General features: G+C 41.6%; 1 protein-coding gene across 3 annotated transcripts in view; it reads right to left on the reverse strand.

The window, feature by feature from the left end:
* Nucleotides 1-27,117, reverse strand: part of Flt1 (fms related receptor tyrosine kinase 1) — a 166,883-nt gene that overhangs the window by 71,691 nt on the left and 68,075 nt on the right. For 2 of the 3 annotated variants that reach the window (XM_003477257.4, XM_013141002.2), the window contains exons 12-14: nt 17,777-17,891; nt 10,638-10,746; nt 4,175-4,483 (exon numbers count right to left, since the gene is read on the reverse strand). In XM_003477257.4, coding sequence (XP_003477305.2) covers nt 4,175-4,483; nt 10,638-10,746; nt 17,777-17,891 — 533 coding nt within the window. Of the gene's footprint in view, nt 1-241; nt 4,012-4,174; nt 4,484-10,637; nt 10,747-17,776; nt 17,892-27,117 lie in introns of those variants that run through there. The other variant, XM_023560475.2, reaches the window with a different exon arrangement.

The raw sequence follows: 27,117 nt of genomic DNA on the forward strand, positions 1-27,117 counted from the left end.
TAAATTACACAGGCTTGTAGTTTACATTAAAATACGATGCAGTGCTGGACTGGTCACATTTTACGTTGTTTTGTTTTGTTTTCTTTGCAGTGCTGGCATCAGACTTGCACAGGTCAGGCAAGTGTTTACTCTACCACTTTCCCAGCGAAATTCCTTACGCGTGTTCATTAATGTCAGTGAGGGTGTGTCTGTGTTACTCTGTAACCTAAATCGTAAGGCAGCAGACCAGACAGGAGGAGTCTTGAATTCTGAAAGCTTTATTGATTGTTCCCTTCCTTCCCAAATGCAAACCCTTCCCAAATGCAAGCAACCAAAGGATTAATTCAAGAGGCAGAGGCATGGATGTATAGGTTTTGCACTATATAATAGTACAAATATTGTATTTTATATTATTTTCTCTTAAAACATACAAATATAATACAATACAATTTATTCCAATAAAATGCCAACCAATATAGTACAACAAAATGAATTTAATACATTAAGATGCAATACATTACAACATTAAAATCCCACATAAGAACAGCAGCACCCCCGAACCCCCAGAGAGTACAGTGCTTCTATTTAATGAAGTAGTCAGTCCTGCTGATGTGTATACATTCTAGTTAGGTGGGTACTGGACTGGTAGCTCAGGCTTCCAACGTAAAAGAATAAAAGTGACTCCTGATATCTTTCAACCTTCCCAGATCACCCCTCTTACTTCTTGTTACAAACCCTGAAACAGACATCAAAGGAGTTTTGGCATAACTCACACCTTCTGCGGCACGAGTTTCATCTGTAGAGTGCACGCGTTCTCTGACCATTTCTGTATTTCCTCATCTTAGTGTGTTAACACTGTGAAAGCAGCTTGGGGTAATCACAATGCTACAGAGAGTATTCAGCACAGTGACTTCCATTCCACATCCCTCTAGGATCCTGCCAAGCCCCCAAACCTTTCTCTCTTGATTCCCGCAGCAAGACTCTCAGGATTAGCATTTGTTAAAGCCATTTTGATATTCCAGGTTAAAAAGGATGTTATTGTACAACTTTTATAACATGCTGAACTAGTATAAGGCGGCAGGATTGCTATCGAGGGAAACAGATTTTTCGGTACATTTCAATTTCCATCGTTTATTATTAGTCTTCTCATTTTATGTAAAAAGAAATCGAAAGGCAAAAGTGTTGAAAGAAATGCTAGGATTTATAAAATCTTCAAACATAGTGTGGGTGGAATGGCAGCAAAGACCCTCTTGCCTCATTCAGAATCTGTCACGTGCTATGCTAAGTGTCATGGCACTATTTTGTGTTCTATGGGTGACAGGCTTGCCTCTGACCTACCTCATTAACACTCAGAGCCCAGTTCACTCAGTTATATTCTCAGTAGCTTCCTCCAGCACATTTTACTGTATCCAATGGTTAAACATGATAAAATAATCTGTTATTGCATAGTCCTTATAAAAAGGAAGCTTGAATAGAGGGACTCTAATACCCAAATTATTTTCATATCTATAATCCAAAACATCAACACAGACAGGATTTAGACTTCCCTGACAGGTGTTCAGAAAACAATGCTTATATAGAAAAGAACATTTTATTTTAACATAAATATCATAAAGAACTCCCAGAGGACCTGTTTGTACTCTACGAACTTCAGACAAGCAACAACAAAAAAAGCTGCAGGACAGACGTGGAACTCTCAGTTAAATACAGGGTTCATATAAACATTCTGAGACATACAGTATTAAGACCTAGTTTCTGATAAATGCTCTTCTATGTGAAGTGTTTTATTTTTGTCTACTTTTCAGTGACTTCTTAACCAGGGCACATTTTGTTAGTTTCCTATTTCATACACTGCAATACTCTATTGTGACATTTTAAGTAAGAACCCACACATACTGGTTCTGAACCCTCCACACTGATGGGAGTAGAACCTCTTTCCTAAATTTAACAAGCAGAGCTGATCCCTTCAGGATGAATGGGATATTTCTAGTGGTTATACGATCCCTTCAGAAAATCAGAATTAATGGAATATTTCTACGGGTTATAAGTAGCCAAAGACAGCTGCCTACCAAGTTTTTCCCTTCCCAGCTTTCTGGCCCCAGATACCTGCCAGGTCCCATAAATACACAGTTCCTTTCCTTTATTTGGAAGGGGGTTTGAGGAACCAGCCGCATACCCCTGCTTTTTTCTTTGGGCTCTTTGTTTTTTCTCTTCTCCTCTCTCTCATTCTCACCTCACTGCATACCCCAAAGAATACCTAATAAAAAGCAAAACTCACCCAAGCTTCCTTAAACAAAAATCTTTTGGAAGGGTTAATTATACAGTAAACAATTACTCTATGGAATTCTTAAAATCATGTCTTGCAATATCAATGTTATCTTCCCCTCAGAAAAATTGCAACAGAGGAAGGGAAACGGTAGGTTCTGCATGTCCAATTTATCATTTTTCCTAAGTAACATCTAAATCATTCCATTTGGTTTTTTAGCTTTTGTAAAATCTAAGGCCCCCAAGTTCTGTGGCACCGAGGCATTGTATCCGGAAGGAACACTCTGACTTATAATGAACAAAGAGGCCAGGCCAAAGAGCCATAGGTAAATTTTCAAGATACAATTGATTATTCTTTCCTTTGGGCTGACAACTTCCAGGTTGCTAATTGTTTTCTGAGCGTTTGGGGCTCCATAAAACTGGCATTCTGGGGAAATGCTATTGTTTACTCTTTCACACTCGACAAAGGCAATTCCCACGTGAAAGACAAGTTTAGCCATGAGAAGGAGTCTGTTACCTAAAGGAGAAAACAGGCTGGTGTGTTCCCAAGCTTGGAAAGCTGTCCCAGTGTCACCTCCTACGGAGCTGCCCAGCCACTGTGTTTCTCAGCTGTGGTTATTTTGGTCATTATAATTTTTCTCCTTCTATAATCCTTGCAAGGCACTTATAATGATCAATCATAACTGAATCATAACAGAACAAGGCAATGTGAAAAAGTCACTTTCCCCTCAAACGCAACCTTAAAACAAGAGCTTAAAGACTCCCTTGATTTAAAAAAAATACGTGACATGTATGTTTAACTGACTTTCCTACAGTTTTGCCAGTTCTTAATCCCCATAAAAATCCTATCAACATTTGCATATGGGTAAAGTGGGCTTTTTAAAGAGACAGATTTTCAATTGACCTTTAGAAAAATGCATTAGAACTCTGGTCACAGTTATCTTTATTTCCTGGGCAAACTGAAATCATCATTTTAACATGATAAATTGCTTTTGAAAATTAACCAAGGGATACAAATATTAAAAATGAAGGTACGATGTACATTTTTAGGTGCAGTTGTGGATGTCCAGGCCAGTGAGGACAGTGAAGGGGAGAGTGGACAGTTGCTAGACTTATCTGCTAATTATCCAGAATTAGTTGAGAGAGGCAGGTAGTGTTAGTTTGCACGGGTTTTCGTAATTCACAGGGAGACAGAGATTTGTTCCTTTTGAATTACACCAACACCTTGCACCCCAGGATGGGGACCCATTTTAGAAACTCCAGTTTAAGATCAATGTGCTTCATGTTAAAAAAAAAAAAGGAGGCATTTTCAAATAAATAAGCATTATAACTTGCTATCCAGGTGCTATTTACAAATCAAGAGCAGAAAATTGTACAAAATAAAACCACGCAGAAGTCCAACAGAGTCTCCAATTCAACTGTACTCATTCTGAGCTAAAAATTATCCGTGTCCATCTTTGGCAGAAACCAGCCTTTATTTGAATTATTCAGTTTGTGCAGCTTCACAATTTAAAAATAAAAAGAGGTTGGCATCAAAGTGGAAGAAAAGGATCAGTCCCAGGTTGTTGTTTATCAGGCAGGAGAAGACAGCAAGAGCAAAACACACAGAGAAGGCAGTGAAGGGATCCTCCAAATCCACACTGGCACCAAGTCGCCCTGGGGAGCAGACCCCTCGGCCTGAACGGGGAGCCCCGAGCCGGCACTGGGGTTCTCATTATTACTCCTAGCATCTCCGAACTCATTTTGAGAGTAACATCTCCTCTGAGCCTGAAAGTTAGCAACAGTGACAATAAATCAAGGTGATATGAGACAACTGTTACTTTTTAATGAGTCCTTTAATGTTTTACATTACTTTGTGTGGTACAATCATTCCTTGAGTTTTTAAATTTGGAAATCCGAGAGAAAACAGCCTTTTTGTTGCAGTGCTCACCTCTAATTATAACTTCTGTCTTCTGAAGGGTTTCTTCCCCTGTGTGTACATTCCTGGCTCTGCAGGCGTACGTGCCCGAATCTTCCAGAGATGCGTTCCTGATGACGAGGTGAAGGGTGATGGAGCGCTCCCCAGTGATGGCCGTCTTTTGCTTGCTGATACTGTGATGTATCGTTCTGTTATTTACTGTCCGCAGCAAAATCCAGGTAATGTTTGTGTATAAGAATTTGTTAACTGTGCAAGACAGTTTCAGGTCCTCTCCTTCCACGGGCATTTTCTCCAAGTTAATGTGAAACCCATTTGGCACGTCTGTAAAATAAGAACGAACAACTTCAGTGTAAAGCCTCATAACGAGACAGTCAGGTATCTGGATGCAAATTCTCTCAGCACCGACATTAAGAAGGATATTTATCTTTTGTTTTAGAGGACCCAGCCACACTGATTCCATCAGATTCAGCAAAGAGTCAGGAGTGGTGGTACACGCCTGTAATCTCAGGCCTTGGGAAGCTGAGGCAGGATGGTCGCTGTGAGTTCAAGGCCAATCTGGGCTACATAGAGCGTTTAAGGTCAGCCTGGAATATACAGCGAGACCTTGGCTCAAAAAACAAGTGAGACAAGAAATGCAAAATGGGGAGTTGTTTTTGTCATTTTCTTGTTTTCTTTTTGGTGCCAGGGATCATGACCTCACACTTGCCAGATAGGTGCTGTACCATAGAGCTATATCCCCACCCATTTGGGGGGGGCAGTCTTTTTGAGACAATTTCACTAAGCATTTCATGCTGGCCTCGAATTCATAGCAATCTTCCTGCCTCAGCCTCCTGAATACTGGGATAACAGGCATGCACCAGCATACCCAGCAGGGGAGTGATTTTTAATGGTACTTTTTCATTATTTTTCCAGAGTTGCTCTTCACAATGGAAAAGCTGTTTTCCAACTTGGGATGATAACATTGTTTCCCATTTGTTTTTTGAATATAGTTTTCCTCCTGGTTAATGGACATTTGATTGAACAAAATAATGAGTAAAGAAGAGCAGTGTGTATTAAAAAACAAAGGCACAGGTATGGGCACACATGTGCAAGATAATCACAAGTAGGCGTGGCAAGTGGGAGGTCTGTGCTGGCCAACGCCACTGTCCCCCTACGTTTCCCTGACAAGAAGTAGCTGCTTCATAGGCCCTGCCTGAGGTCAGAGTAGCTCTCTGCATTTTGCTGGCACAATGGGCCAGAGAATCCAGGTTACTTGGTCAGCCTCCCTCTTACGGTGAAGATTCTCAGATATAAGAGCAGCCTTTCCTGGTACAATCCCCACCCCCTGGGAGACTGAGGCAGGAGGATTGAGCCCAGCCAGGCAAACTTAGTGATTTAGCAAGACCCTATCTCAAAATTTTAAAAAAGATCTGAGGATGTAGCTCACTTGTGCAGGCTTTGAGTTCAGTCCCCAGTACCCACTCCTCCACCAAAAGCAAAGATTTCCTCTGAAATTGCACACAGCTAATCTAGAAGAGTTGTCAGTTTCCAAAAATCACAAAGAATAATTTTTAAGAAACTCAAATTGAGGACTTGGGGTGGCAGTGTACTCAGTAGTGGAGTGCTTGCCTAGCAAGTGTGAGGACCTGTGTTTGATTCTACAACAGCAAGATAAAAATATCAACTTTACGCTCAAAAACATTTATAGCATATTATGAAGGTGACTGTGTCGTTCCATTTCCAGCTCACCTTCATCGCCATCTCCTAGGCGCCCCTAGCAATGCCCTGCACATTCACCTGCATAAGCGTTCCAGCCAGCACCTCTGTTTAGCTTTGGGGCTGCAATTCCTTAGTGTCATTTGGGACCAATGCACGGGGGAATTTTAATCATTGGCGACTGGCCCCGAACTGACCTGCTCTCAAACCCTCCTGTTGCTTGTTACTAGTGATGTATCTATATTTGAGCAAAGAATTTGGGCCAACATTTTACAAAGTGCTTTGAAGATGAAAAGCACCGTGTTATGCTATTATTATTCCCCTTTGCACACAAAGCTAAAAGAAACCTTTAAACCTTAAGGGGACAATAGTCCAAAATTAGATATCATATCAACTCTTTCCTAAATCTCACTTTGCTTGTTTTTCTGATTTTTCTGGGCTTTGGCTTTATTATAAAGTGTCACGTCTGAAGAAATGCCAAAGTATTCATTTGAAAGCTGGGTGCGGGGCTAACGGTGGTGTTCGAAGCTGTCAGTGGCTGAGGAGAGGGGAGGCCATAGGAGGTTTTTCTGCCCAAAATGAAAAGCTAAGAATGTCCCACAAGATGCAGGAGCAGTTGACAGTCATTTTTAACCTCAAACTCAGCTGTCAGAAATAACTATTCCAGTTCAGCATCTTTTTACATTTTGGATGTTTTCCAAGCATAAGGAGTAAAATGCTGGCTATCAGCTTTTACAGACGGTGGAGCAGAGGTCCGGGGCACAGGTTGCACTGGTTGCACTGGTTGTGGAGTTTTAACAAGACCACAAACTTTCCACTCATGAGGTCCCATCCTGCTAGTCAGAACCCAAGGGAGCCCAGTAACACCACTGAGATCATGTAGAGAGCTTCTGTTTACTTTAGTGATTTGAAACTTCCTGTGGAAATAGCTCACAGGTTTCCTGATGGAAGATTTTGTTTATCTTTGCCAAGCACCACCAGGAATCTAAAATAAAATGCACTTAGTGACATTGGGAGACCAGGGAGATAAGGTAGGCTGTTCCTGTTTCTCCCTCAGCAACTGCTCACATGTCTGTGGTCATGCCTAATGCCACCAACACTGCAAACACACACACATAGGAGACAAGGACCAAACCCACTTTAAGGTCCATTCCTTGTATGTCAGTCACAGTTACTGAAGTGAATTTGGCTTAAGTCATCAGACAGCCTCTTAGACAAGATTATCTATTTCTTGATGTAAGCCCTTTGGTATTCTCTTTTGATCCATAGAAGATGATAAATAGAATGTTCTTCGATGCTTAGTGAGCCCAGAGGGATTTCCCCTTAATTCATGTTGACTTTTTGCTAGCCTGAGTACAAAAACAGTCCCGAGAAAGCATTGCCTTCTAGACCTCCAAGTGAAAACAAGAAATCTTCCCACACTTCAATATCTGGTTCAGAGTCGGCAGTCTTCGCCATGGTTCATCCATTTAACACGTGTCATGTCCATAGAGTCTTATGAGGTGTCACAGAGAGGCAGTGGTATGTGGTCAGCTAGAAGAGTGACCTGCTTACAGCGGGGAGCATATAGGGATAGGCACGCATGGGACTGGATTATATGTATAAAAAAGACGAGCACAGATGTGCAAAATGCTCGAGGAGATCTGTCGTTCACCAGGTAGAGACATAGAAATTTTTCCTTATGTTGCAGAATGGAAATCTTCCCTGAAAGGCGAGTGAACCAGAAAGCTCTTCTGGTTTCAAGTAGGCCCCGTGTACCAGTGGGTTGCTAAGGTTTGGAGGTGAAACTATCAGAACTGCTGACAGCCACAGAGAACCAGTTTTATCATTTTGGGAGGCAAAGTATTTGTGTTTTAAGAAGAGGCAGCACAATTGAAGACTGAAGATCCAGATCTGGATCTTTACAGCATTAGAATTTTATTTTATTATTATTATTTTTTAACTTTTTATCGGTACCGGGGATCAAACTCATGACCGCCTGCTTGCAAGGCAGGTGCTTATGCTGCTGAACTAAATCCCCAGCCCAGCAGTAGAATTTTAGATAGCCAGCTTTATTAAAGCATTGCTCTCACCGAGTAAGCACTGAAAAATGTACACTCATTTTTTTTTTCCAGAAAAACAGGTAAGGTGCAGTGTATTAGTATTTATTCTCATGTCTAATGAAAGTAAATCTTGCGATAAAGTTTGAGTAAGCAAAACATCATTAGCTAAAAATGAATAATGAATGTAAACCAGGTAACCTATCACCAACCTAACCTAGAACTTTCCAGGGCTGAGCAGATTAAATTGTTTGAAGGAAGCATCATCTAGTTGAAGAGGGCTGGATTTGTTGAACTTGTGCTCGGTTTTAAAATCAAAGCTCTTGGATTTCTAAAGGAAAAACGTTCTTGGTTTCCGGAAGGGCAGTTTGAAGCTGTGTGAATCCCGTTGCCTTCTAGTGTTAGCAATCTTCTTTGGCTGCTGAGACCGAGGCCCAGGCGGCTGTTCAGTAGCGCGGTTCTGGCTATACTCCTCCTTACAATGTGACAAGGCTATGACCCACCCAGAGACTGTGTCACCCTATTCCTGTATCATGCTCAGGGTCCTTGGCACCCCAAAATTCCCCCAAAAGATGATCCCAGGTTTGTTTTCAGGCTGGCTCTGGACTCTTCCTCTTCCTGACAGCAGTCAGTGCTTGTCAGTGGGTGTGCACATCTCTAGGACCCCCTTAGACGTGGCCAAGAGAAGACTCGGTGAGGGTCAGGGCAGGGAGACCACATCGGGGGGTGCATGGGTGGGGTGGAATCCGGAGTGGAGACCACATGTGTCAGTTCTGCACCCTGAGGTGCTGCCACAGCTGCCCTGTAGCTCTGAGCAGTTCCTGAACTTGTCCTGGCCTTTTGGATCCTGGCGAAGGTATATTTGTCCATAGGAAATGTGAGCAATGCAATGGCTCGTTGGCTTGCTCTAGAACCGGTTTGTGGTGAAATGAATGGTTTGTGGGTGACCTCTGGCTCTCACACCTTGGCTCGGCCAATGTGGCGCCCAGCCTCTCCTCTCTACTTACTGGTCTCACCCCTCTCTAGGCCCCTGTCTCATCCCACCCCTGCTCAGAGGCCTATAGCTGCACAGTCCGACACTGTACTGAATTTTATTGTTATTTAGATAGAGCCAAAGGAAGACACTGAAACAATGTTGTACTTTTCCTATGTTAATTATAGGGCTGGGGGTGTGGCTTAGGGGCAGAGTACACGCTCAGCATCTTTAAGGTCTTGCATTCAATCCCCAGCACCTCTCTCATGTTGATTTCATATTGAAATTATAATGCTTTGGCTGTGTGGTATAAATCAAATTAACTTTACTTTTAAAGAATGTAGTAACCAGAAAATTTTAAATTACACTCAAGGCTCCTATCTCAGTTGGACAGTGGGGCTTTAAAATCTGTGTCATGTTACTACTATTTTTGTAGCACTGAGGCTAGAACTCAGAGCCCAAGTGCTCTGTCTGTGCCCAGTTTTTGATACTAGGAAATTTATCATTTCTTCGTCTTGGCAGCGTTGGAGCCGTCTTCCTGGAGAGACACGCCGCGCTGGTTCCCGCTGGTTCCCGTGTGAGCACTCGGAGCAGAGGGGAAGTGTGCTGCTTAACGCTCAGAGCTCATTAAGCTGTTGCACACTTTTGAATGTTCAGAGAAGGGCAAGCATTGCCTCATCGTTTGTATTCTAAATACAGTGATTATGTAACCAGCCAAATATAAAGACCAATAATTAAGCTTTATGCTTAATTAATTCGACTCATCTGGATTTATTAGCAAACCCATCTACATGAAATTCCGGTCAGAATTCCTCATTTGGAAGAGATGTAAGGATGTTTTTCCTTACATCTGCGCAGCGAGGACATGAAGCAGCTCTGCTGTGTACCTCTGTGCCTCACTTCCTGAGCTGTTTTCTTGTTTGGAGAGTGCGTGAGCTAGAACTCTGCAGAGTGCCTTCCAGGGCTCTCCTGGGACACTCCCCGTGGACGCCTTCTCTGGCCTTGGCTAACTTGTGAAAACATTCCTGTTAACCCAACTGAAATGAGTCCTGCCTGATTCTTTCTGGAGACTTCTAGGCCATCTCTGCAGCCTGCCCCATGCGGTGCGAAGTTTCCAGAGAGCTGGCAGGCTGCCCAGGTTGCCTCAGAAATTGGGGGTGGTGGTGGTGTGGAGCCAGGTAATTGTTTTTATAGTTTGAGTCACTTACTTCCTTCCTGTACCCATGGAGGGATGTAAGGAGTGCCATTTCTGTACTTTGGAGGTTTTAAGATTTGCAGAGACCATCATATTTGAAACTTTTTACATGATTTTAAAAATTTATTAACTATTATTGATAAAGCTCAATTTCAGATCTCCCTCATTCCCCCCCGAATAAATTACTTAAGTTATGAAACAGCTTCTAGGTTAACAGAAATACGACAGTACCAAAGGTATTAGGTTTCCTTGCTTATTATTAAGAAACTGTTGTAGGTACTAACAGGGGTTCAAAATAAATATATAAGATCCCAAGATCACAATCCAGTCTGGAGAGACATAAATAGAAACAATGCCAAGAGAGAATTTAGGGAAACAATTGTCGGAGAGCCAATGATGTTGCAGAATTTTGTTCTTGAGAGCAAGAATGGAGATACATAATCTGACAATTCTATGGATTAAAGAAAAAAATCACTCAAGGTGTAAGTACACTTAGTGCAAACGGGACTGAAGTCACAGTCGGGGCCGAGGTCACAGGTTGTCTTCGTGGACATAGCTATCATTGTGGCTTACCTGTAACATAAAAAATTATGTTTCTTTTCACAGTTCCTATTTTATTGGAAGCCACGCAACTGTAGATTCCAGAAACTCTAGCATCCGCCACAACCAAGGTGCTTGCCATCTGCAAAAGAAAAAGAAACTTCAGTTAAAATAGGACAGAGGGCTCCTCGAACGTCCCTAGGCAGCTTGGGAGAGCAGCTTGGGAGAGGGAAGGAGAAACCTCTCTCCTTCCCTACCCCAGCAAAATGGGAAAATAACAGGAAAGCCAGTCATCAGGAGCCTGCAGCCCCAGGACATCCTCCCCACAGGAGGTCTTTGTGCTACTGGGATAACAACAGTCACAGACCTGATCCCTGTGAGGAGGGACTGCGTAGATCACCTGCAGGTAGTCTGTTCAGTGTTGGGGACAGGAAAGGTGAGGCTGAGGCTGTCCCTTTTTTGGTGACAGGGAGTGTGAGGACACCTGAAACAGGAGGCCTCTGGCCATCTGGCATGTTTAGGTAAACAAGGACAAAAGAGTAAGTTTGGTGGAGCCTCTTCTCCTGTGTGCTCAAGGAATGTGGCAGCATCCAGCTCTGATTGGTCCCGGAGGAGACAGGAGGCTGAAAAACTCACCAGGACTGTCCTGTGGATGATGCATGCGTGTGTGTGTGTGTGTGTGTGTGTGTGTGTGTGTGTGTGTGTGTGAATTACCTAACTTGTAAGTTCAGCTCCTAGAAAGCTAAGACATAAGTTGTGCATTGATTGACACTGTTTCACAGGAGTGAAATGCTGTTTGACAACTTTGTCTCCAGCTAAGTATTAACAGTCAAGTTTGTGGGAGCATAAAAGCACTTTCAAACTGTGATGTCTAAAAAATAATGAAATAAATTTTAGATAACTTAAAGACTTAAATTGGTTTCTTTATTTTAAAAAATGTGCAATACCAGACAAATGTTCTTTGTTCCATTTATCAAGATTAATACTTGAAGGAGCATACGTAAGTCCATATACTGTATAAAAGCAAAAAGGCAAGTTTTTTCATACTTAAAACTATATACAAAATACTTGATTTGGTTGCTTATGAATCACTGTCACACATTTATGCAAATAACTGGTCATGGGCTGTGAAATCCTAGGGGCTGTGATGCCACTTTCTGTCTGGTCAGGTCCCAAGCTAACACACAGTGACCAAGTGATGCACAGGCTACATTTTAAGCATGGGCTGAAATGTGACCAATGGCTTTCCTGTGCTGTGAATGTACTCAAATGGTTTAGTCAGTAGGAAGGATCCCAGCATCCTCTGAGTTGCTGATCCTAGATATTTGTGATCTCTTATCTCACCTAATAAATTTAAAGTAGTTCTGTCTTTACAGATAAAGAGACTAAAAATGCACTCTTTTTTTTGTCAGCAAGCTCATTGCCACAGTTTCTTTCTAAATGCTTTCTCTTTTGTTGGAAGTATCCACTTAATTACATCTATACATATTATTGAAATTATGGGTAACAAAATGTTGGCAATGTGTGGCATTGTTCATTCCATTTGGCAGGCATTTATTGACTGATTAGGAAGATGCTACAAAGGAGTCAGAGGTGAGTACCACACAGTCCCTACCCTTTCCAACTTTTAAGGCCATAGACAATAATTTCCTAATTTGAGGATTACATGTATGTCCTTTATTTTGAAAAGAAGCAGTAATTTAGAAGTTCACCACCAGTGAAGAGGCATTTGAAAGAGAGCACAGAAACCTCCTTCCTTCCTTAAGTATTAATCTTGATAGATGGGAAAAGAAAACGGTTCTGATAGACATCTCCTTTTAACTATTGTACCCACCACTGAGAGTCATGGAGGAAAGTGGCAGACTTGGAAGAGATGCCTGAAGGTGGCAGCATGTGTGGGACTGTTAGCCAGTGACAGCTGGACAGGCAGGAGAGGTCACCAAGGGGGAATAACTCTCTTCTGTTGCCTCAGCCATCTCAGGCTTCAGTGCTGCCAAGCAGTTTGCAAAAGGTTCTAATATACGGAGCTCACAGGAAGTCTCCTTAGGTCAGGCGTGGTGGTGCATGCCTGTAATCGCAGCACTTGGGAGGCTGAGGCAGGAGGACTGTTGAAAGTTCAAGTCCAGCTTGGGCTACAAAATGAGTAACTCAGAACCAGTCTCCACTGTGTAGCAAGACCCTGTCTCAAAACACACACCACAAATAATGCTGCCTTCTGTGACATGTCAGCTCAGGTACTGTGTATAAGTTCGAGTGTTTGTCCTGAGTCCTAAGAAGAAACTGAGTTTGGCTCTCAGGTTTATCATTGCACAGTAACTAAGCAGAAAGCTATTTTTGTTGGCTGGGGATGTCTGAAAGTCTGGAAAGCGATTACTCGCATCTAGAAGCTGTGCTTGGGCTTCAATTAAAACGATGCTGTTTTCACTGCATTATCCGATTTCTCTGTATCCCTGTGGGATGGGTTTATTACTCTATTCCAGTGTCATGCGTGCCACAGCTGGTTATTTGTTATCATGGAATGCTCTAAAGGGTCTGCCATCACTGTCATAGTCTACAGATGGGGCAGCTGAGGTTTATAAAGGTTAACAGGGCCACAAATCAGTCTGGGAAAAACTTATGCCCAGCTGCATCTAACTCAGTAACTGTGTTCTCAGTTTCTCAATCAGATCGACTCATCCACTAAAACCCTTTAAATCGATCACACACACCTATCGGTTAAGTTCTGTCTACTCTCTGAATTTGGTTTTTCCTTAAGAATTCTTCCTTTAGGCAGCTGAGATGGGCCATAAGCTAAATGCTATCGAGTATTGAAATGCGAGTTTCCTGCTTTGGTAGCATTTTACATAAGCCGCGAGCTGTTTTTAAATGGAGAAAATGTTGTGTGATGTGAAAATATGTGATGAATATAAAGGTTATAAAGAAAATTTAAGGGGCTGGGGATTTAACTCAGCAGCATAAGCGCCTGCCTTGCAAGCAGGCAGTTGTGAGTTCAATCCCCGGTACCAAGAAAAAAAAAAAAAAAAAGAAAAAGAAAAGAAAAGAAAATTTAAAAACAAGGTGTAACTTTTATTCCGGGATCAACTTCACTAAGTATCTCATTTCTAGAGTCCTCCTCTTCTTCCCAGGAATATGTTTTAAAATTGTAAATTAAAACACAGTTTCATAAAATGTAAAAATACTTGACAATTCAAGTTTAAACTTTTAGCTTAGAGAAGGAAAGTCAGGTGCGAGTGGTGGATTGGCTTTGGTTGGTTGGACTTCAAGACAACATACATGCCAGGAAATGTCAATGCACGAATGTCTGGACAAATCTGTTCCCTGGTGCTTCCAACCAAAAAAACTATTACTTCAAAATGAAAAGAGCTTAACATTTGGAGCCCCAGATATCACTGTAATACTTTAAAAGACAGGGCCAAAAAAGAAAAAAAATAAGAGACAAAATGCCAAGGATTTGAGTTGTAACATATGTTTAAAGTCATAATCATTTATTATGTAGAGTACACCAACGGAAACCCTCATGGATATCTGCTTCTATTACTTCTATAATTATCGTTAATTTTCCATACTGAAAATAAGTGAAAGGATTGAAAAATAAAAAGTGCGAAAATAAAATTAGAATATCCAATTTCCTATTACTCAGAAGGTACCGGAGATCAATTCCTTCTCATCTACTTAAAACTTGCATTACCTCATTACACAGAATGAACACATTAACTGACAACATTTAAAAAATTCAATGGTGTGGCTAGAGGTAGAGCTCAATCCCCAGCACGATTAAAAGAAATTTTTTTAAAATGTCAATTGACTAGTTTGGGGTAAGCAACCTCTCAGTGAGGTTTTCAGCCCAGTGTATTTCTACATTCTTAAAGGATTTGTATTTTCTGCTCCTTATTTTTTACCATGTTGGGCTACTGTACGGCTTTGGAGAGCATCCTGCCGGGACCCCAGGGTTTAGGTATTAGAAACAGGTCCCTCCAGGTTCTCCCCTGGACTTTGTGTACGACCCAGGAACACCCATAATGACTGTCGTCAAGTACTGTAAGTTCGGTGTTTCGTGTCCCTTCCTTCCTTCCCTTTCACTGGGCATTAGTAATTCACTTCTGCAATGCCATTTCAGCATCTCAGAACAGAATGAATGGGTGATGTGTCATCCAGCCTAATTTCCAGCACTAGTTTTTAAGAAGTCTATATATAGAACAGTGGCATTAATTTTGGAATGGTTCTAATTTAACTTGCTTTTAATTGTTTTGGGGAGAAATAAAAGTAGATGTATAAAGGTCACAAAGGAATCTAAAATTAATATGGGTATGTTAGAGTCAATTGATGGGAAAATAGAACATGAAAATTAGAATAAGTCAGGGGACGCGTGGGAATGAAGACACAAGCTATAATTCTGCGATAAGTATCTCAAGTCATGAATTTGTCTCATGCAGGACACACACTTTTCAACAGGTCCTCATTTCAGTGGAAATGTTACATTAAAACTGTCATGATTCCCAGCCTTACAGAATTAGTACAATAATGTTTAAAACTATGAAAACTGCATATTTGTTATTAGCTACTCCAGGCGGTGACTCATATTTCACAATCCTGGACCAAAATTTGCCAAGAAGAAAACAGAATTTGATTTTTATTTATACCCTTCCTTGAATGGAAAAAAAGAAAGGAAGAAAGAAAAAAGTCCCTAAAATTTAGCAGGTGCCCCAGTGTAAGTTCCTGACCCAAAAGGGGCACTGAGGGCTTAGCTGCCCATGTGATGGTGAGGAAGGGGATTGGCATGGTCTAAAATCGGACTTAATTTCTAAAAATGTACAGAAGAAGAAGGAATAGTTTCAGTGGTAAGAAGCACTGTGTCTAGCAGTTTCCATGTCATCATCACATGAAAGACACCTTTTTAAACATACGACACATATTAGTCAACACAGAAGTAGAAGCCGTGCATTCTCCCAAATGAATTTTTGGAGAGCTTGAAATTAGTACTTTAAATCGAATGTGTTACTATTATACCCTCTTATATTTCACCTCCAAATGTTGTTTAGAAAGAGTATTAAAAGTTTACAATACAAGTAATCATTTAACAAAAATCTTTATTTGTATATGATTATAATATTCGGGGTATTGTATTAGAGAGTATATATAGCTAGCATTTTATTAAAGTACTACTGTTAAAGTACTACGTTCTCACCATGTTATTTCGTCTCATTATTATAAGAGGAAGCTAAGTAGAGCAAATATCATTAGCACCATTCAGGAGGAGAGAATTCCAGGAAAGAGAAACTGACCTAGTGGTTTCACAAGTCTAAAAGAGCAGAGCTTAACCCTGGGGTTCCCGAATGCAGGGCAGGTGTGGAAGTCCTGTGTGCAGAAGTGCATACTTAAAAACTCTCTTCCTAACTACAAAATTACAAGGTAGTACACTTGTTTCAGGCCCACATGAGAAAATTAGATAACTTCTATCTCAGTCCGGTTTCATTACTCTGTTCCTACCATTTTTATGGGCATCCACATATTGCCTACTACTTCATTGTTCAAACTGATTACAAATCTTATTTAGCTTCAATTTTCATTTTATTTTCTGGGGCACAGCTTTATGGATAAGATACCAAAGATCAGAAGTTACTACTAAAATTATACTCATAAGTTCTTATTTTGAATATCCGGCAGTAAATCATTTATCTACTCAATTAGGCCAGGAAAAGGCAAAATGAATAAAGACTACTGATGATATCTTGAAATACCCCTACTTTGTGACAACTAATTTATTGTAAACTGCTAATAGACTGAGATAGTCCCCCCAAATGTTGTACATCACCCAGACTAAATGTTATAGATTGCCCTCTATCTCTGTCATTAAATTGGTCTCTCATCGAAAGCTATCCATCATAGAATGTTTCTCTATTACTGTTAGAATTATAAAGTCACCTACAGCTACTATCAAACTGTTTCTAAACTCTTCTTCTTCTTTTTTTTTTTTTTTTTTATCGATACCAGGGATCAAACTCACGACCGCACACTTGCAAGGCAGGCACTTAAGCCGCTAAGCTAAGTCCCCAGCCCCGTTTCTAAACTCTTGACAGGTGACTGCTGATGTTGCTATGTTAGCCCCTGTCATTTAAATTTCTGCATTTAGCTGTGACAGCCCTTGGTTTTGAATTGGAAGATTTTGCTTTGAATTTCTCATTCACCCTTTTAAACTGTGTGATTTTGGGCTAATCACCTTATCTTTAAAATGGAGAAAAGCACCCTGGCTTGGCAAAGAATGATGGTAACATTAGTATATGTCAGAAGGTTTCATATAATGAAAAATACTGTTAAATCTTACGTAGAGAATGATGCCATTATCTTTAAGTGCAAAGAACACAGCTGCTATAGGTGGTCTATGTATAATCCCATTTGAGCAGACAGCGGTGTCTATGTTACAGTCCCTACTCCAAATCGAGATATGCATGTGTAAACAGACATGGTGGATATTTTAAAGTATCGCCATAATAGACACTTTTTAAGTGTATTCTTCACTAACTCAGTAGAGAAAAAGTGACTAGATTCTCCATCATGTGAGACTTGCTTGGTTCACAGGGTGTCAGTGATCACCAAGTCTCAGGAGAGGGTCAGAGGAGGGGAAATGAATGGAACAAGAGTGGCGGGTTGAGACTGAGAGATCTTGATAGACTGTGTGTACGCATAACCCAGTTTAGGCTTTGCGCTGGCAAAGACAGAAAAATTTGATAACTATGGCTACAAAAACATTCAGTTTTTACTCTAAGGCTTGTATTAGCTTTTGCTTGCTGGGATCCCACTTACGCATGAAGGTGATTCTCAGCCTTGGTTATAGACTGGAATCACATGGGGAGTTTTTATGGGCCTGGGGCTTCACCTTGGAGACTTGGATATAATGCTAATTGGCACATGAACCTGCAGTCAAAGCTAAGAACCATTGATGGGGAATCTGCTGTTCACAGGTTTAGTCTGTCTATTCCATTCAGAATTAGGGATCAGTGGGAGAATATAGTAGTTTGAATAAACTTAATGTATCTTAACATATCTCAGATAATGTCTTACTCTTCCTTGAATTTTGTACGAGCATTTGAATTACTTCTGGTTCCAATAAACCTAGGACTGGGAGATGAGTATGTGTTTTTGGAATATCCCAATACCCATATTACAAGCCATACCTTATTCATTTCTTCTGTTTTTGCCATGCGCTGGGTGATGCTCTCAATTCTGTTGTCCACGTTGCTGCGAGAATTCAGGAGAAAAGACTCTTCACTAGTGGAACACAAGTCCGACCTATTTAAAAAAGAAAGTCATTAGAATGATGTTTTGTAGCCTGGTTTATACAAACCACTGCATACCTTCTTAGGAAACAAAAGCACACATTTTATGTAAATCTTATTTTCCTTTGATTTTTTTCAGAATAAAAATACTAAATATGTTTGCTTGCTAGGAACAAAACCCCAACAGTTTGCTGCTGTACATTGTTCATGTTTTAAATATCAAAGAAAAATGCATATACTAGAAAATCTAGTATCTGGACTCCACTGGTTCCTAGGGGGAGTAACATGCAAACATACAGGGAAAATGAAGTTCTGTTAATGAATGGAAACCTGGAGAAAATAGCATCTCACATCCATAAGAGGCTGGCTTTTACTTGGAATATTCAGTTGTACAGCTAATTTTTTCAAGGCTAATTAAGTGTATCTGGAAACAAACATCTTAAAGTCCATCAATTTCTTTCAAGTTTTGGGGTATCATGGCAAGCTCCTGACAGCGTTAGGCCTCAGGTATTAAATTATAAAAAAGGGTCTTGATGTTGCTTATCTTCGAGGTTAGTAAAGTCCTTCCCCTTTTAAACATTTTGTCATTTTGCATTCTTACCTTTTGGCCTAGACCTTTTGATGATTAGAAAGCTTGTTAATCTTGAATTTATGCATGTCTTAGGCAGATTCTAGAGATTTTTTCATGCCAGGAAGAATTTTATTTCCAGAAAGAATGAGTGGTGGATATTAAGGATATAAAGGTAAAGTAAATGAGAGGACAGTAGAAGAGATTACGAGGGTCAGAATAAAGTTCTGTTAATATTCTTTTCTGTTCCTTGGGCCAAAAATGGTTCCCAGAATGTTAAACGTCGATGTTAAATGCTGGGTTAGGCTCCCCACCTTCTGTGTCATGCCCTGTGACCTCATCCTACAGCTTGTCAGCTTCTCGAGGCTGACTTACTGTTGCTAGAGCCTCTGCACCAAGAGCAGGGAGCAGTGGCTGTACCCATGCATGCACTCAGTCTGCCTCGCTAAGCAGGGTCCCAGAGTGTAATCAGCACCCCACCAGCATTCGTAAACAAGCACGCAAGCACGCAGTACCTGACATGTTCTATTTCTAGAAAACGTTTTCATTGTTTGTTATTTTCAAACATACTGATAAGTAGAGAACACAGTGTGATAAACCACCAAATACTTATCTCCAGATTGTTTTGTGTGTGTGTACGTGTGCTGGGGATAGAACCAAGGGCCTTGCACACTAGGCAAGGGCTCTATCACTGAGCTATACCCCCATCTAGATTTCAGTAATCCAGATCTGCCGTGTTTTAGTTATTATCCTGTTTTCATTTTTTTGCCTGTGAAGTACCTTAAAGCAAACGCCAGACTCGTATAATTTTAGCTGTACACCAGGTGAGTGTTTCTAAGACCAGACGTGTTTTCTAACATAACTACAGAGCTATGCTTACACCTAACAGAATTAGCAGTGATTCCCGTCCTGTGTTTGGGGTTTCCCCAAATGTTATGTGATGTCTGTGTTTGCAATTAGATCATAATATTCAAAATTTAAAAAGGGCTGACCATTTCTTAGGAATTTCTGGGATATCTACTAGCTATTCTTTAAAATTATGAGGTAGGGGCTGGGGATTTAGCTCAGTGGCATAAGCGCCTGCCTTGCAAGCAGGCAGTCGTGAGTTCAAACCCTGGTACAGATAAAAAAATAAATAAATAAATAAAATAAAATTATGAGGTAAAATAAGTGAACATTTTAATCTTTTTTTTGGTGCCAGGAATTGAACTCATAGCTTCTCGCTTGCCAGGCAGGCGCTGTGCTGCTGGGCTGTATCCCTGGCCCAAGTAAACATCTTAAGTCTTATTGATTAGTATAGAAAACTGAACCAAGGAGAAGTTACTTCCTCTTCAACGGAGAACATTTTAACAATAGTTTTTAAATCATTATATAAGTCACTTTGCTCCACTTTTTCTCTGTCCGCTAGACTGTAACATCTATACCTTGAGCTCCTATTTGACTTCCCACCATTCACAGCCCTCATCTGTATTTGATTTAGACGCTTGCATGAGCATTTGAGATTGTGACTTGGGACACCTGGGCTTCTCTGGTACCTGCAAAAGGAGGGCTTTAGGTTTCTTTGTTTTTTTTCCCCAAAGCAATGAAGAAGAGGAGTCTTAGTCAAAGACTGGAGTTTCATATAGAGTTTTTGGCCTTCAGGAAATACAAAGAAATATGTGAGAGTAAGGGAAATACAGTCCGCTGTCTTGAGTTCACTCAGGGCTGTCGCCTTCTGATACCTCCCTTCATCTCCCCCAACACCCAGCCCTACCTGTGACCCTCAGGGCAGTTGCAAACCACACGGCCTTGGTATAGAAACCATAGGCCCAGCTCACTGCCAGCTCTTCCAAATGAAAGGACAGATTCTGTGGCTCTTTTCTAATTTAGGGCCTGTTATTTTTCCCTTTGTAATTGGAACCATAAAAATAGAACGTCATTTAGGAGCCTGACTCTATCACAGCACTTGAAAAGAGATTTAGGGGGAGGGGAATTTGCCTAAGCCTTAAGAATACATCAAGCCCTTAAGGAAGTAGATTGTGCCATGTTTGAAGATGCAAAGATAATCACTGTGCTGGGAACCGTCTTGAGGGGGGAGGAAGCTGAACAACAAGAGGAAAGCAGCGTTCAGTCCTGATTTCGCACAGGAAGTCCACAGCACCTCCTGCCAAAGCCAGATAAGAAAGCTCCCATGCACTATTCTGGACAAGGCCACTGTTATCAGCTTCAGCTCAGTACTGTCCTCTCTGTGCTCCAAGCCTCCTTCCCTTCCTAACGAGCTTAGGACTCCTGCCTCTATTTGCATACACGGAGGTATTTATAACCAGTGGAAGAAAAAGACTGGGGGGCAGTGTATTCTGTCATCTCTGTCCATTGCTCTGGAGTTAAAATGACTTAGTTTAGGACCAAAGATTGGTAAAAATACATCAGTTGTATCTCACACATGGAGCTGGGATCTGACATGTGACACGTCACTGTTTGGTCCGGCTGAGGGCCATCTGGGAGGTCTCCCACCTGGGCTAAATTACCAATCGTCTTGGTACATAATGGCAAAGGGCCGCTCTCCATCTATGTAAATGATACTTAGATGCATGCTAGGATGATTCTCCAGTGGTGAAGGCGGCTTTGCCCTGTTATTTCTGCGTTCCTAAATTAGTTGCAGTCTGATCCCTCGGGAAAAGCCAACGCCAACACGGGTCCAATCGGCAGTCCTGACAGCATTGACAGCTGCTAGAATTTGTGCTGTGTTCTGGCTCAGCTCAGAATCATGCACTTAACCCCTAGGTCACGTATAACGTGAGCATTCCTATACTGCCATCGTTTACCAGGAACATCTCAGGATAGAAAGGCTCCTCAAATATTCATTCTACTAACACCATTAACTGCACTGAGAAGAGAATGTCTTGTTTAAAACCTCATAAAATGGTCAGCTTTTTTGCCCCAAATTTGGTAAACACCTCTCTATATTTTATACAAATGTATTGAATTCCCAGTGAGTCCACATTCTGTAACTGCACTGTGTTAGAGCTTACCCTGGAACAGCTCAGCACCCCCAAACAGTGCATGCTGTGTACCCCAGGGACCCTGTTATAGTTACCTTAACTTCTCCTTAGGGCTGATTTTTAACAATTCTGGCTTTAAAATGGTCATTGTTCCTGCCTTCTCTCTCCTTCCTAAAAACTCAGAGCCATACTTATGTTCCCTAAAGGATGGATTATTGTATCTGGCAGAATCAGAAGGGAGAGAGTAAATTTTAATCACTGGTTTGTGTTTTATTTGAACTGACTTATATGACAGAATTGGGTGACAATTTCAGAAATGGGTGAAGATGTCAGAATTGTTCTCTGAAGAACTGGGCAGGGTGGTTCAGGTCTTCATTTAGCCTTTCTACCATCTGTTTAGTGCCTGTCATGATACCCAACATTCTTCTTCTTTAGTATAAAATTCTCACGAATAATTGATTTCCTGCCAATTTAATAAACATATCAACCCTAGAAGGTCCATTCTGCAGCCTGAGCCTTAACAAATCTTTGTTTAGTTTAAGGCTCCCCTTTTACCCTGTGATAAACAGTATGGAAGCTGACCTCTGCTCTGTTCTGCTCAGGTTTACTCTTGGCCAACTGAAGAGAAACTCATTGCTACTGAGCTGCTTACTGAATCAGACCCAGGCTTTACGCGTTCATTTTGCAATGAGGCAGTCTTGCAGGCCCACTTCACAAATCCTTTTACCAAAGTGAAGCCCAGAAAGACCAGATGCCTTGCTAGGATGCACAGAGCCAGGAGTAGAACCCAGACCTCCTGGCTCTCTGCACCACATCAGAGCTCAGTCCACTACCCAGGGGACTTTGTTCCCAAGGAATCTCCCAAACCTTTTCTGTCTATCTTCCCAGGGTGGAGTCCCTTGTTCCAGACAAAAGCTCTGGGAATGCTCGGAATTCAGACGGTCACAAAGTTGCACACTAAGAGTGATCTTCATTAAGCTGTCCTTTGGTAGAAAGATGCAGGAAGAAGACAGAGAGAAAAACTTTGTAATCTCCACATAAAGTTTGGTTGGTTTAAGTCATGAAAATGTTTTGATGCTAGAATTATAGCAACTTTTTTCTTTGTCTTGGTTGACAAATTTTAACATTTTAAAAAATCTTTTAAAACTCTTAAAAACACCATGTTTTTCTTTCCCTGGTATCTAAATTTTGTCTCCATAGTCAGTGGGAATGCTATGGGATGAAGGCCTGTTTTATTACAAACCACAGTGTTTGATGAAGTGCTTTATGGGTAGGGCCAAGTACCCCAACATCCAATGGATGGTACGTGCCTGGGCAATTGTCTAGGAACTGATGTATATTGAAAGGACCCTTGAATAGGAAAAAAGAGCTAGAAAATTCTACAAAACCCCAAGAAGGAATAATCTTCACTTTTGTTCTTTTTAGGGTAATGACATATGAAATCTGCTTATGTGTTTAATGGTTTTTTTACGGCATGTGTTAACTGTGATTAGAATCTGTAAAGAATACTATAAGGAACACTGAATCATTTTAGATCAGAAAACAAATGGGCAGAGTAGTAATAAAGAGCAAATCGAAGCTGTAAAATGTCTTTTTAAAAGAATAGAAAGGAGAGACCACCTGGCCCCCAGCCAGAGGGCATGACCAAGCTGGCTCCCCACTCCCGTGCCCCATCCTGCAACAGGGCCTGATGTAAACACTGCTCAGCCACTGTGGGCGCAGTGTCAAAACACCGCAGGAGCCTATCTGAGCCATCAGAGGAACAGAGTCTGCAAACACCATCTTTTCCTCTCTTCTCACGTTCTGGTAAAACAAATAAGACAATGTAGGGGCGAGGCTGCGGCAGAAGGGGATGTTGGGTAGGAGTGCTTGGACGGAATGGTTCCTGTGCCTTCTGCTACAGGAAAAGAGCCTGGGCCTTCAGGGTGGTCACAGGGTCAGGTGGAGGGGACTCTGGAGAAGTGACTTCCTCATGTAGTAAGAGACCTTGTGACGCCTTGGAGCCCATGCTGAAAATTACTTCTTGTCTAGGGGGAAGGGAGTAGAGAGTTCTGGGATCCTAGGTGTTGGGTCGGCTCCTTGGACAATGGTGGAGGGGATCCAGAGTCCCGGGCCACCTCTGTTTAGATAAGACGTTTTCCATGAGCCCTTTGGCGTGCGCTGCTTCCTGCTCTCGCCCATTCACACTCGGAACAGGGCTCTGTCTTCAGCCTCCGCTTTCCTCCTGGCCTCTGCTTGGAGCATGAGCTCTAACATCAGAGCCTAAGCCAGGGCCAGGGCCCTCAGGCCCACTCTTGGGTAGGGGAAAGGCTTCAAGAATGGGTGGGTGCTTACTTGGTTACACCCGGATTGGAGCCTCAGGAAAATGCTAGAGGTGGCTACGAAAAATATCCTCAGCGCACTCAGGAAGGAGGCTGAAGATAGTAGCTCCTGTCACGCAGTGAAGAATGTCTCCAACCCTCTTTCTATTTTGTTTTTGCAAGAAGGAAGACAGAGGCTTATTTACCATACAGCAGTCACCACTGCCATAGCCAGGATGGCTTCCGAACAGTGACAGGGTTAGCATAAGGAACAGATCTTACAGCCGCCAGACCTGAGTTCAAATAATGGCTTTATAACTTTCTAGTTACATAACCCTGATAACAAAAGCCTAATTACGAGATTCACAGGCACAGAAAATTGCTCAGAGGACGTGCACTCTGTTTTGATTTCTTGAATCACTCTGAACATTTGTCCTTGGATCACAGCCTACAAAATCACTTAATAAATTCTGCTCTGTTTTTCTGCCATTGGCCTGCACAGAGGTTACTGGAATTATCTATCAGTCCTGTGTCACTCAGTGTGGTGGAAACATGTCTGAGGATTTTGTCTCTGTATCCCACAGACTAGAAGAGAAGTCGCTTCTCTTGGCTCATTTTTATCTTTCGATTACTTAATCATTCTTTTTTTTTTTTTTTCTTTTTCTCGCAGCAAGGGGGCTATCTGCTTTTTTGCTCAACTGCTTCTTATACTTTTTCTAATCCACATCAGATTCTTTGGGAATGAATATGTTCTTAGTTTTGCCAACCCCAAAGCGGGAAAAAGGGCACGGAATCATTTCTTACTAGTCTCCATTATAGGAGCTAAAAAGCGTACATAAGGGAAAAATGTTAAATAAAGAATTTAAACAAGATCCCTTTGGCATCAGCAAATATTAGAGTGATACCAAATGAGTTAATTTGGATAACAAGCTTAGTACAGTGCCTGGCCCACAGTGAATAGATGGTAATGTTGTCATTTGAGTATCTGCCTATATGTAGAGCTACGTATGCCTCCCGTCACTGTTGCCCCCGTGCCCAGTCCATCCACCTGGCAAACAGCAGATAAGCAGGACAGGTCTGTTGCTCAGTTTACTTCTATTCAGAAGAGCAAGCCTGGCAAAGAACAGGCTCAACCTTATGTCAGTTATCAAACCTCCCATCCATCAATGTGCTGAGAAGAGGCATGCCAGTGACCACACCCCCTAATCTGTGTCATCACCATTCGTGCCTTTCATTCACAATGACAAATGTCAATGAATACAAGAGATCTGATGGGGACCCCAATAAACGCGGCTTATCACATCAGTACCTGCCAAACTGGTGGTCAGGGATACATTTCGACCTAGGCAGCAACACTGGCAAGCGAGGTGTCTCCTGGCCTGATGGAAAAACAGAGAACTGCCTGGCAGTCATCCTCGCCTGCTGTAAGGCTGAGAAAAAACTTTGGCACATAATTACCAGCTCCATTTTACTCTAATTTTCTCACCGATACTCCATTTAAGACGTAACGTGATACTCCATTTAAGACGTAACGTGATGCCTCTTGCAAGAAGGATATGATATACTGACCCTTTGATTAAGGAATGTCTGCGTTTATTGAAGAAACAAGTCAAACTCATGAAAAAAATACCAGAATACAGTTGAGCACAGGCAAGTAAACCTCTGATGTCAGTGCTGGCCTCCACTGGGTAGGGGATGAAATGGATTTAGAGAAATGAATTTTTACCAAGAATCCCACAGCTGGTAGAAAGGAGGAGGTGGCAGAGACCGTGTTTTTAGGCCGTAGATGATTACACTGCCTTTCTGCATCCTAACACCTTCTCAAATTGTTTTTTGTTGTCTTAATACAGGCTTCCTTTTTTTCCTGCAGTAGTGAACACTGAACCTAGAGGAATCTACCACTGGGCTATTCATCCTATTTTTAATTTTGAGACAAGGTCTTAGTAAGCTACCCAGGTAGGACTTGAACTTACAGTTCTCCTGCTTCGGCCTCCCAAATTCTTACAGGCAGGTATGAAAACACTTCTAAAGCCAAACAGAAGATTAGGACTGGTAGAAGACGTTATACCGAATAACACAGGCTGCTTAAAACATACCTGCTTCGAGGTGTGGTGGCTCAGACCTATAATCCCAGCACTCAAAGGGCAAAAGGACTACTCTGAGTTCAAGGCCAGCCAGGGCTACATAGTGAGCTTAAGGCCAGTCTGCACTATAAAGTGAGACCCTGTCTCAAAAAACAAAACAAAAACCAAACAACAAAACAAAATATATTTACTTGTTGGCTCATGGGCTTTAGACTAAATTACTCATTTTAATATCTCAGTAGTTGTCACCAAATACATGCTCACAGATGACATGCCTTCATTAGTCTAGTTGAAGGAGGGTAGAAGGCCACTCATCTGTAGCTGGACATGTCAACCAGGACTCAATGCTTAACAAGGACTTTGAATTTTACAGTCTGTCTCAAAGAAGGATTTTTTTTAATTAAATGAAATTTCTTGTGCATATGTGTAAAGAACAGATGAAGCACCTAACATCCCAATACTAAGTGCTTTCTAACTTTTATATATAAAGAAAATAAAAGTAAAAATTCCCCATGTCTTCCACCAGTCATAATCTGTTTGGCTTTAGAGGGTCTCTGAATACACACATTTTTAGATTTCTTAGTAAAGCAGCAATCAGTGACTACTTTACACAATTCTCAATGATAAGGCAGCTAGAACATAGAATAATGTGCGGCCTTGTATTTTAATTTTTAATACTGAGCGGAACTCCAAAGCCTTGATTTTCTGGCATGGAAGGTAGAGTTCCAGGGATCCAATGCATCCTGAAGAAGAGCCTGTAGAGTGCAGCCACAGTGGACAGGCTGTGAAAGCCCATCAATCTGAAGCACACACAAGATCGGCTTCCCGTCAGTAGATGATATACCAGTGAGGGAGCTAGGCTAAGGCGATGACAGACCCCACCCTAAAATCCCATGTCAGGTCCAAACCTGCCTCTCCAATTGTTTTTTTTCTCAACCCAAACCTGATGATGCACCGGAATTAGTCTTCTGGCATGTCCTCTCTAGTACCTCAGTCCATACTGAATTCCATCACTCTGTCCTTTCCTCGGCTGAATTTCTAGAATCTACCTACTGTCCTCAGGGCCCACATCCACCTGCTCCTTGGTCTTCTAAGCTGCAGGGCATCAAAAGATACTGTGAAATCTAAACCAAAGATACTGTGAAATCTAAACCAAATTTTCTGAATTGTTACTACCCTGTTTGTCCTTTCCTCTCCCATCCCCAGCTCAACTCTTCACTCTACATTAATGTGGTCAATTTGAACTTACTGCTGAGAAGAGCTAACTTGATAGGGGAGCACTAGCCTATCCTAAACACGTCCCCAG

Source organism: Cavia porcellus, unplaced genomic scaffold (genome assembly GCF_034190915.1).
Source record: "Cavia porcellus strain 051 isolate PalLab524CR breed Dunkin Hartley unplaced genomic scaffold, mCavPor4.1 scaffold_21, whole genome shotgun sequence".
Classification (NCBI taxonomy): domain Eukaryota; kingdom Metazoa; phylum Chordata; class Mammalia; order Rodentia; family Caviidae; genus Cavia; species Cavia porcellus.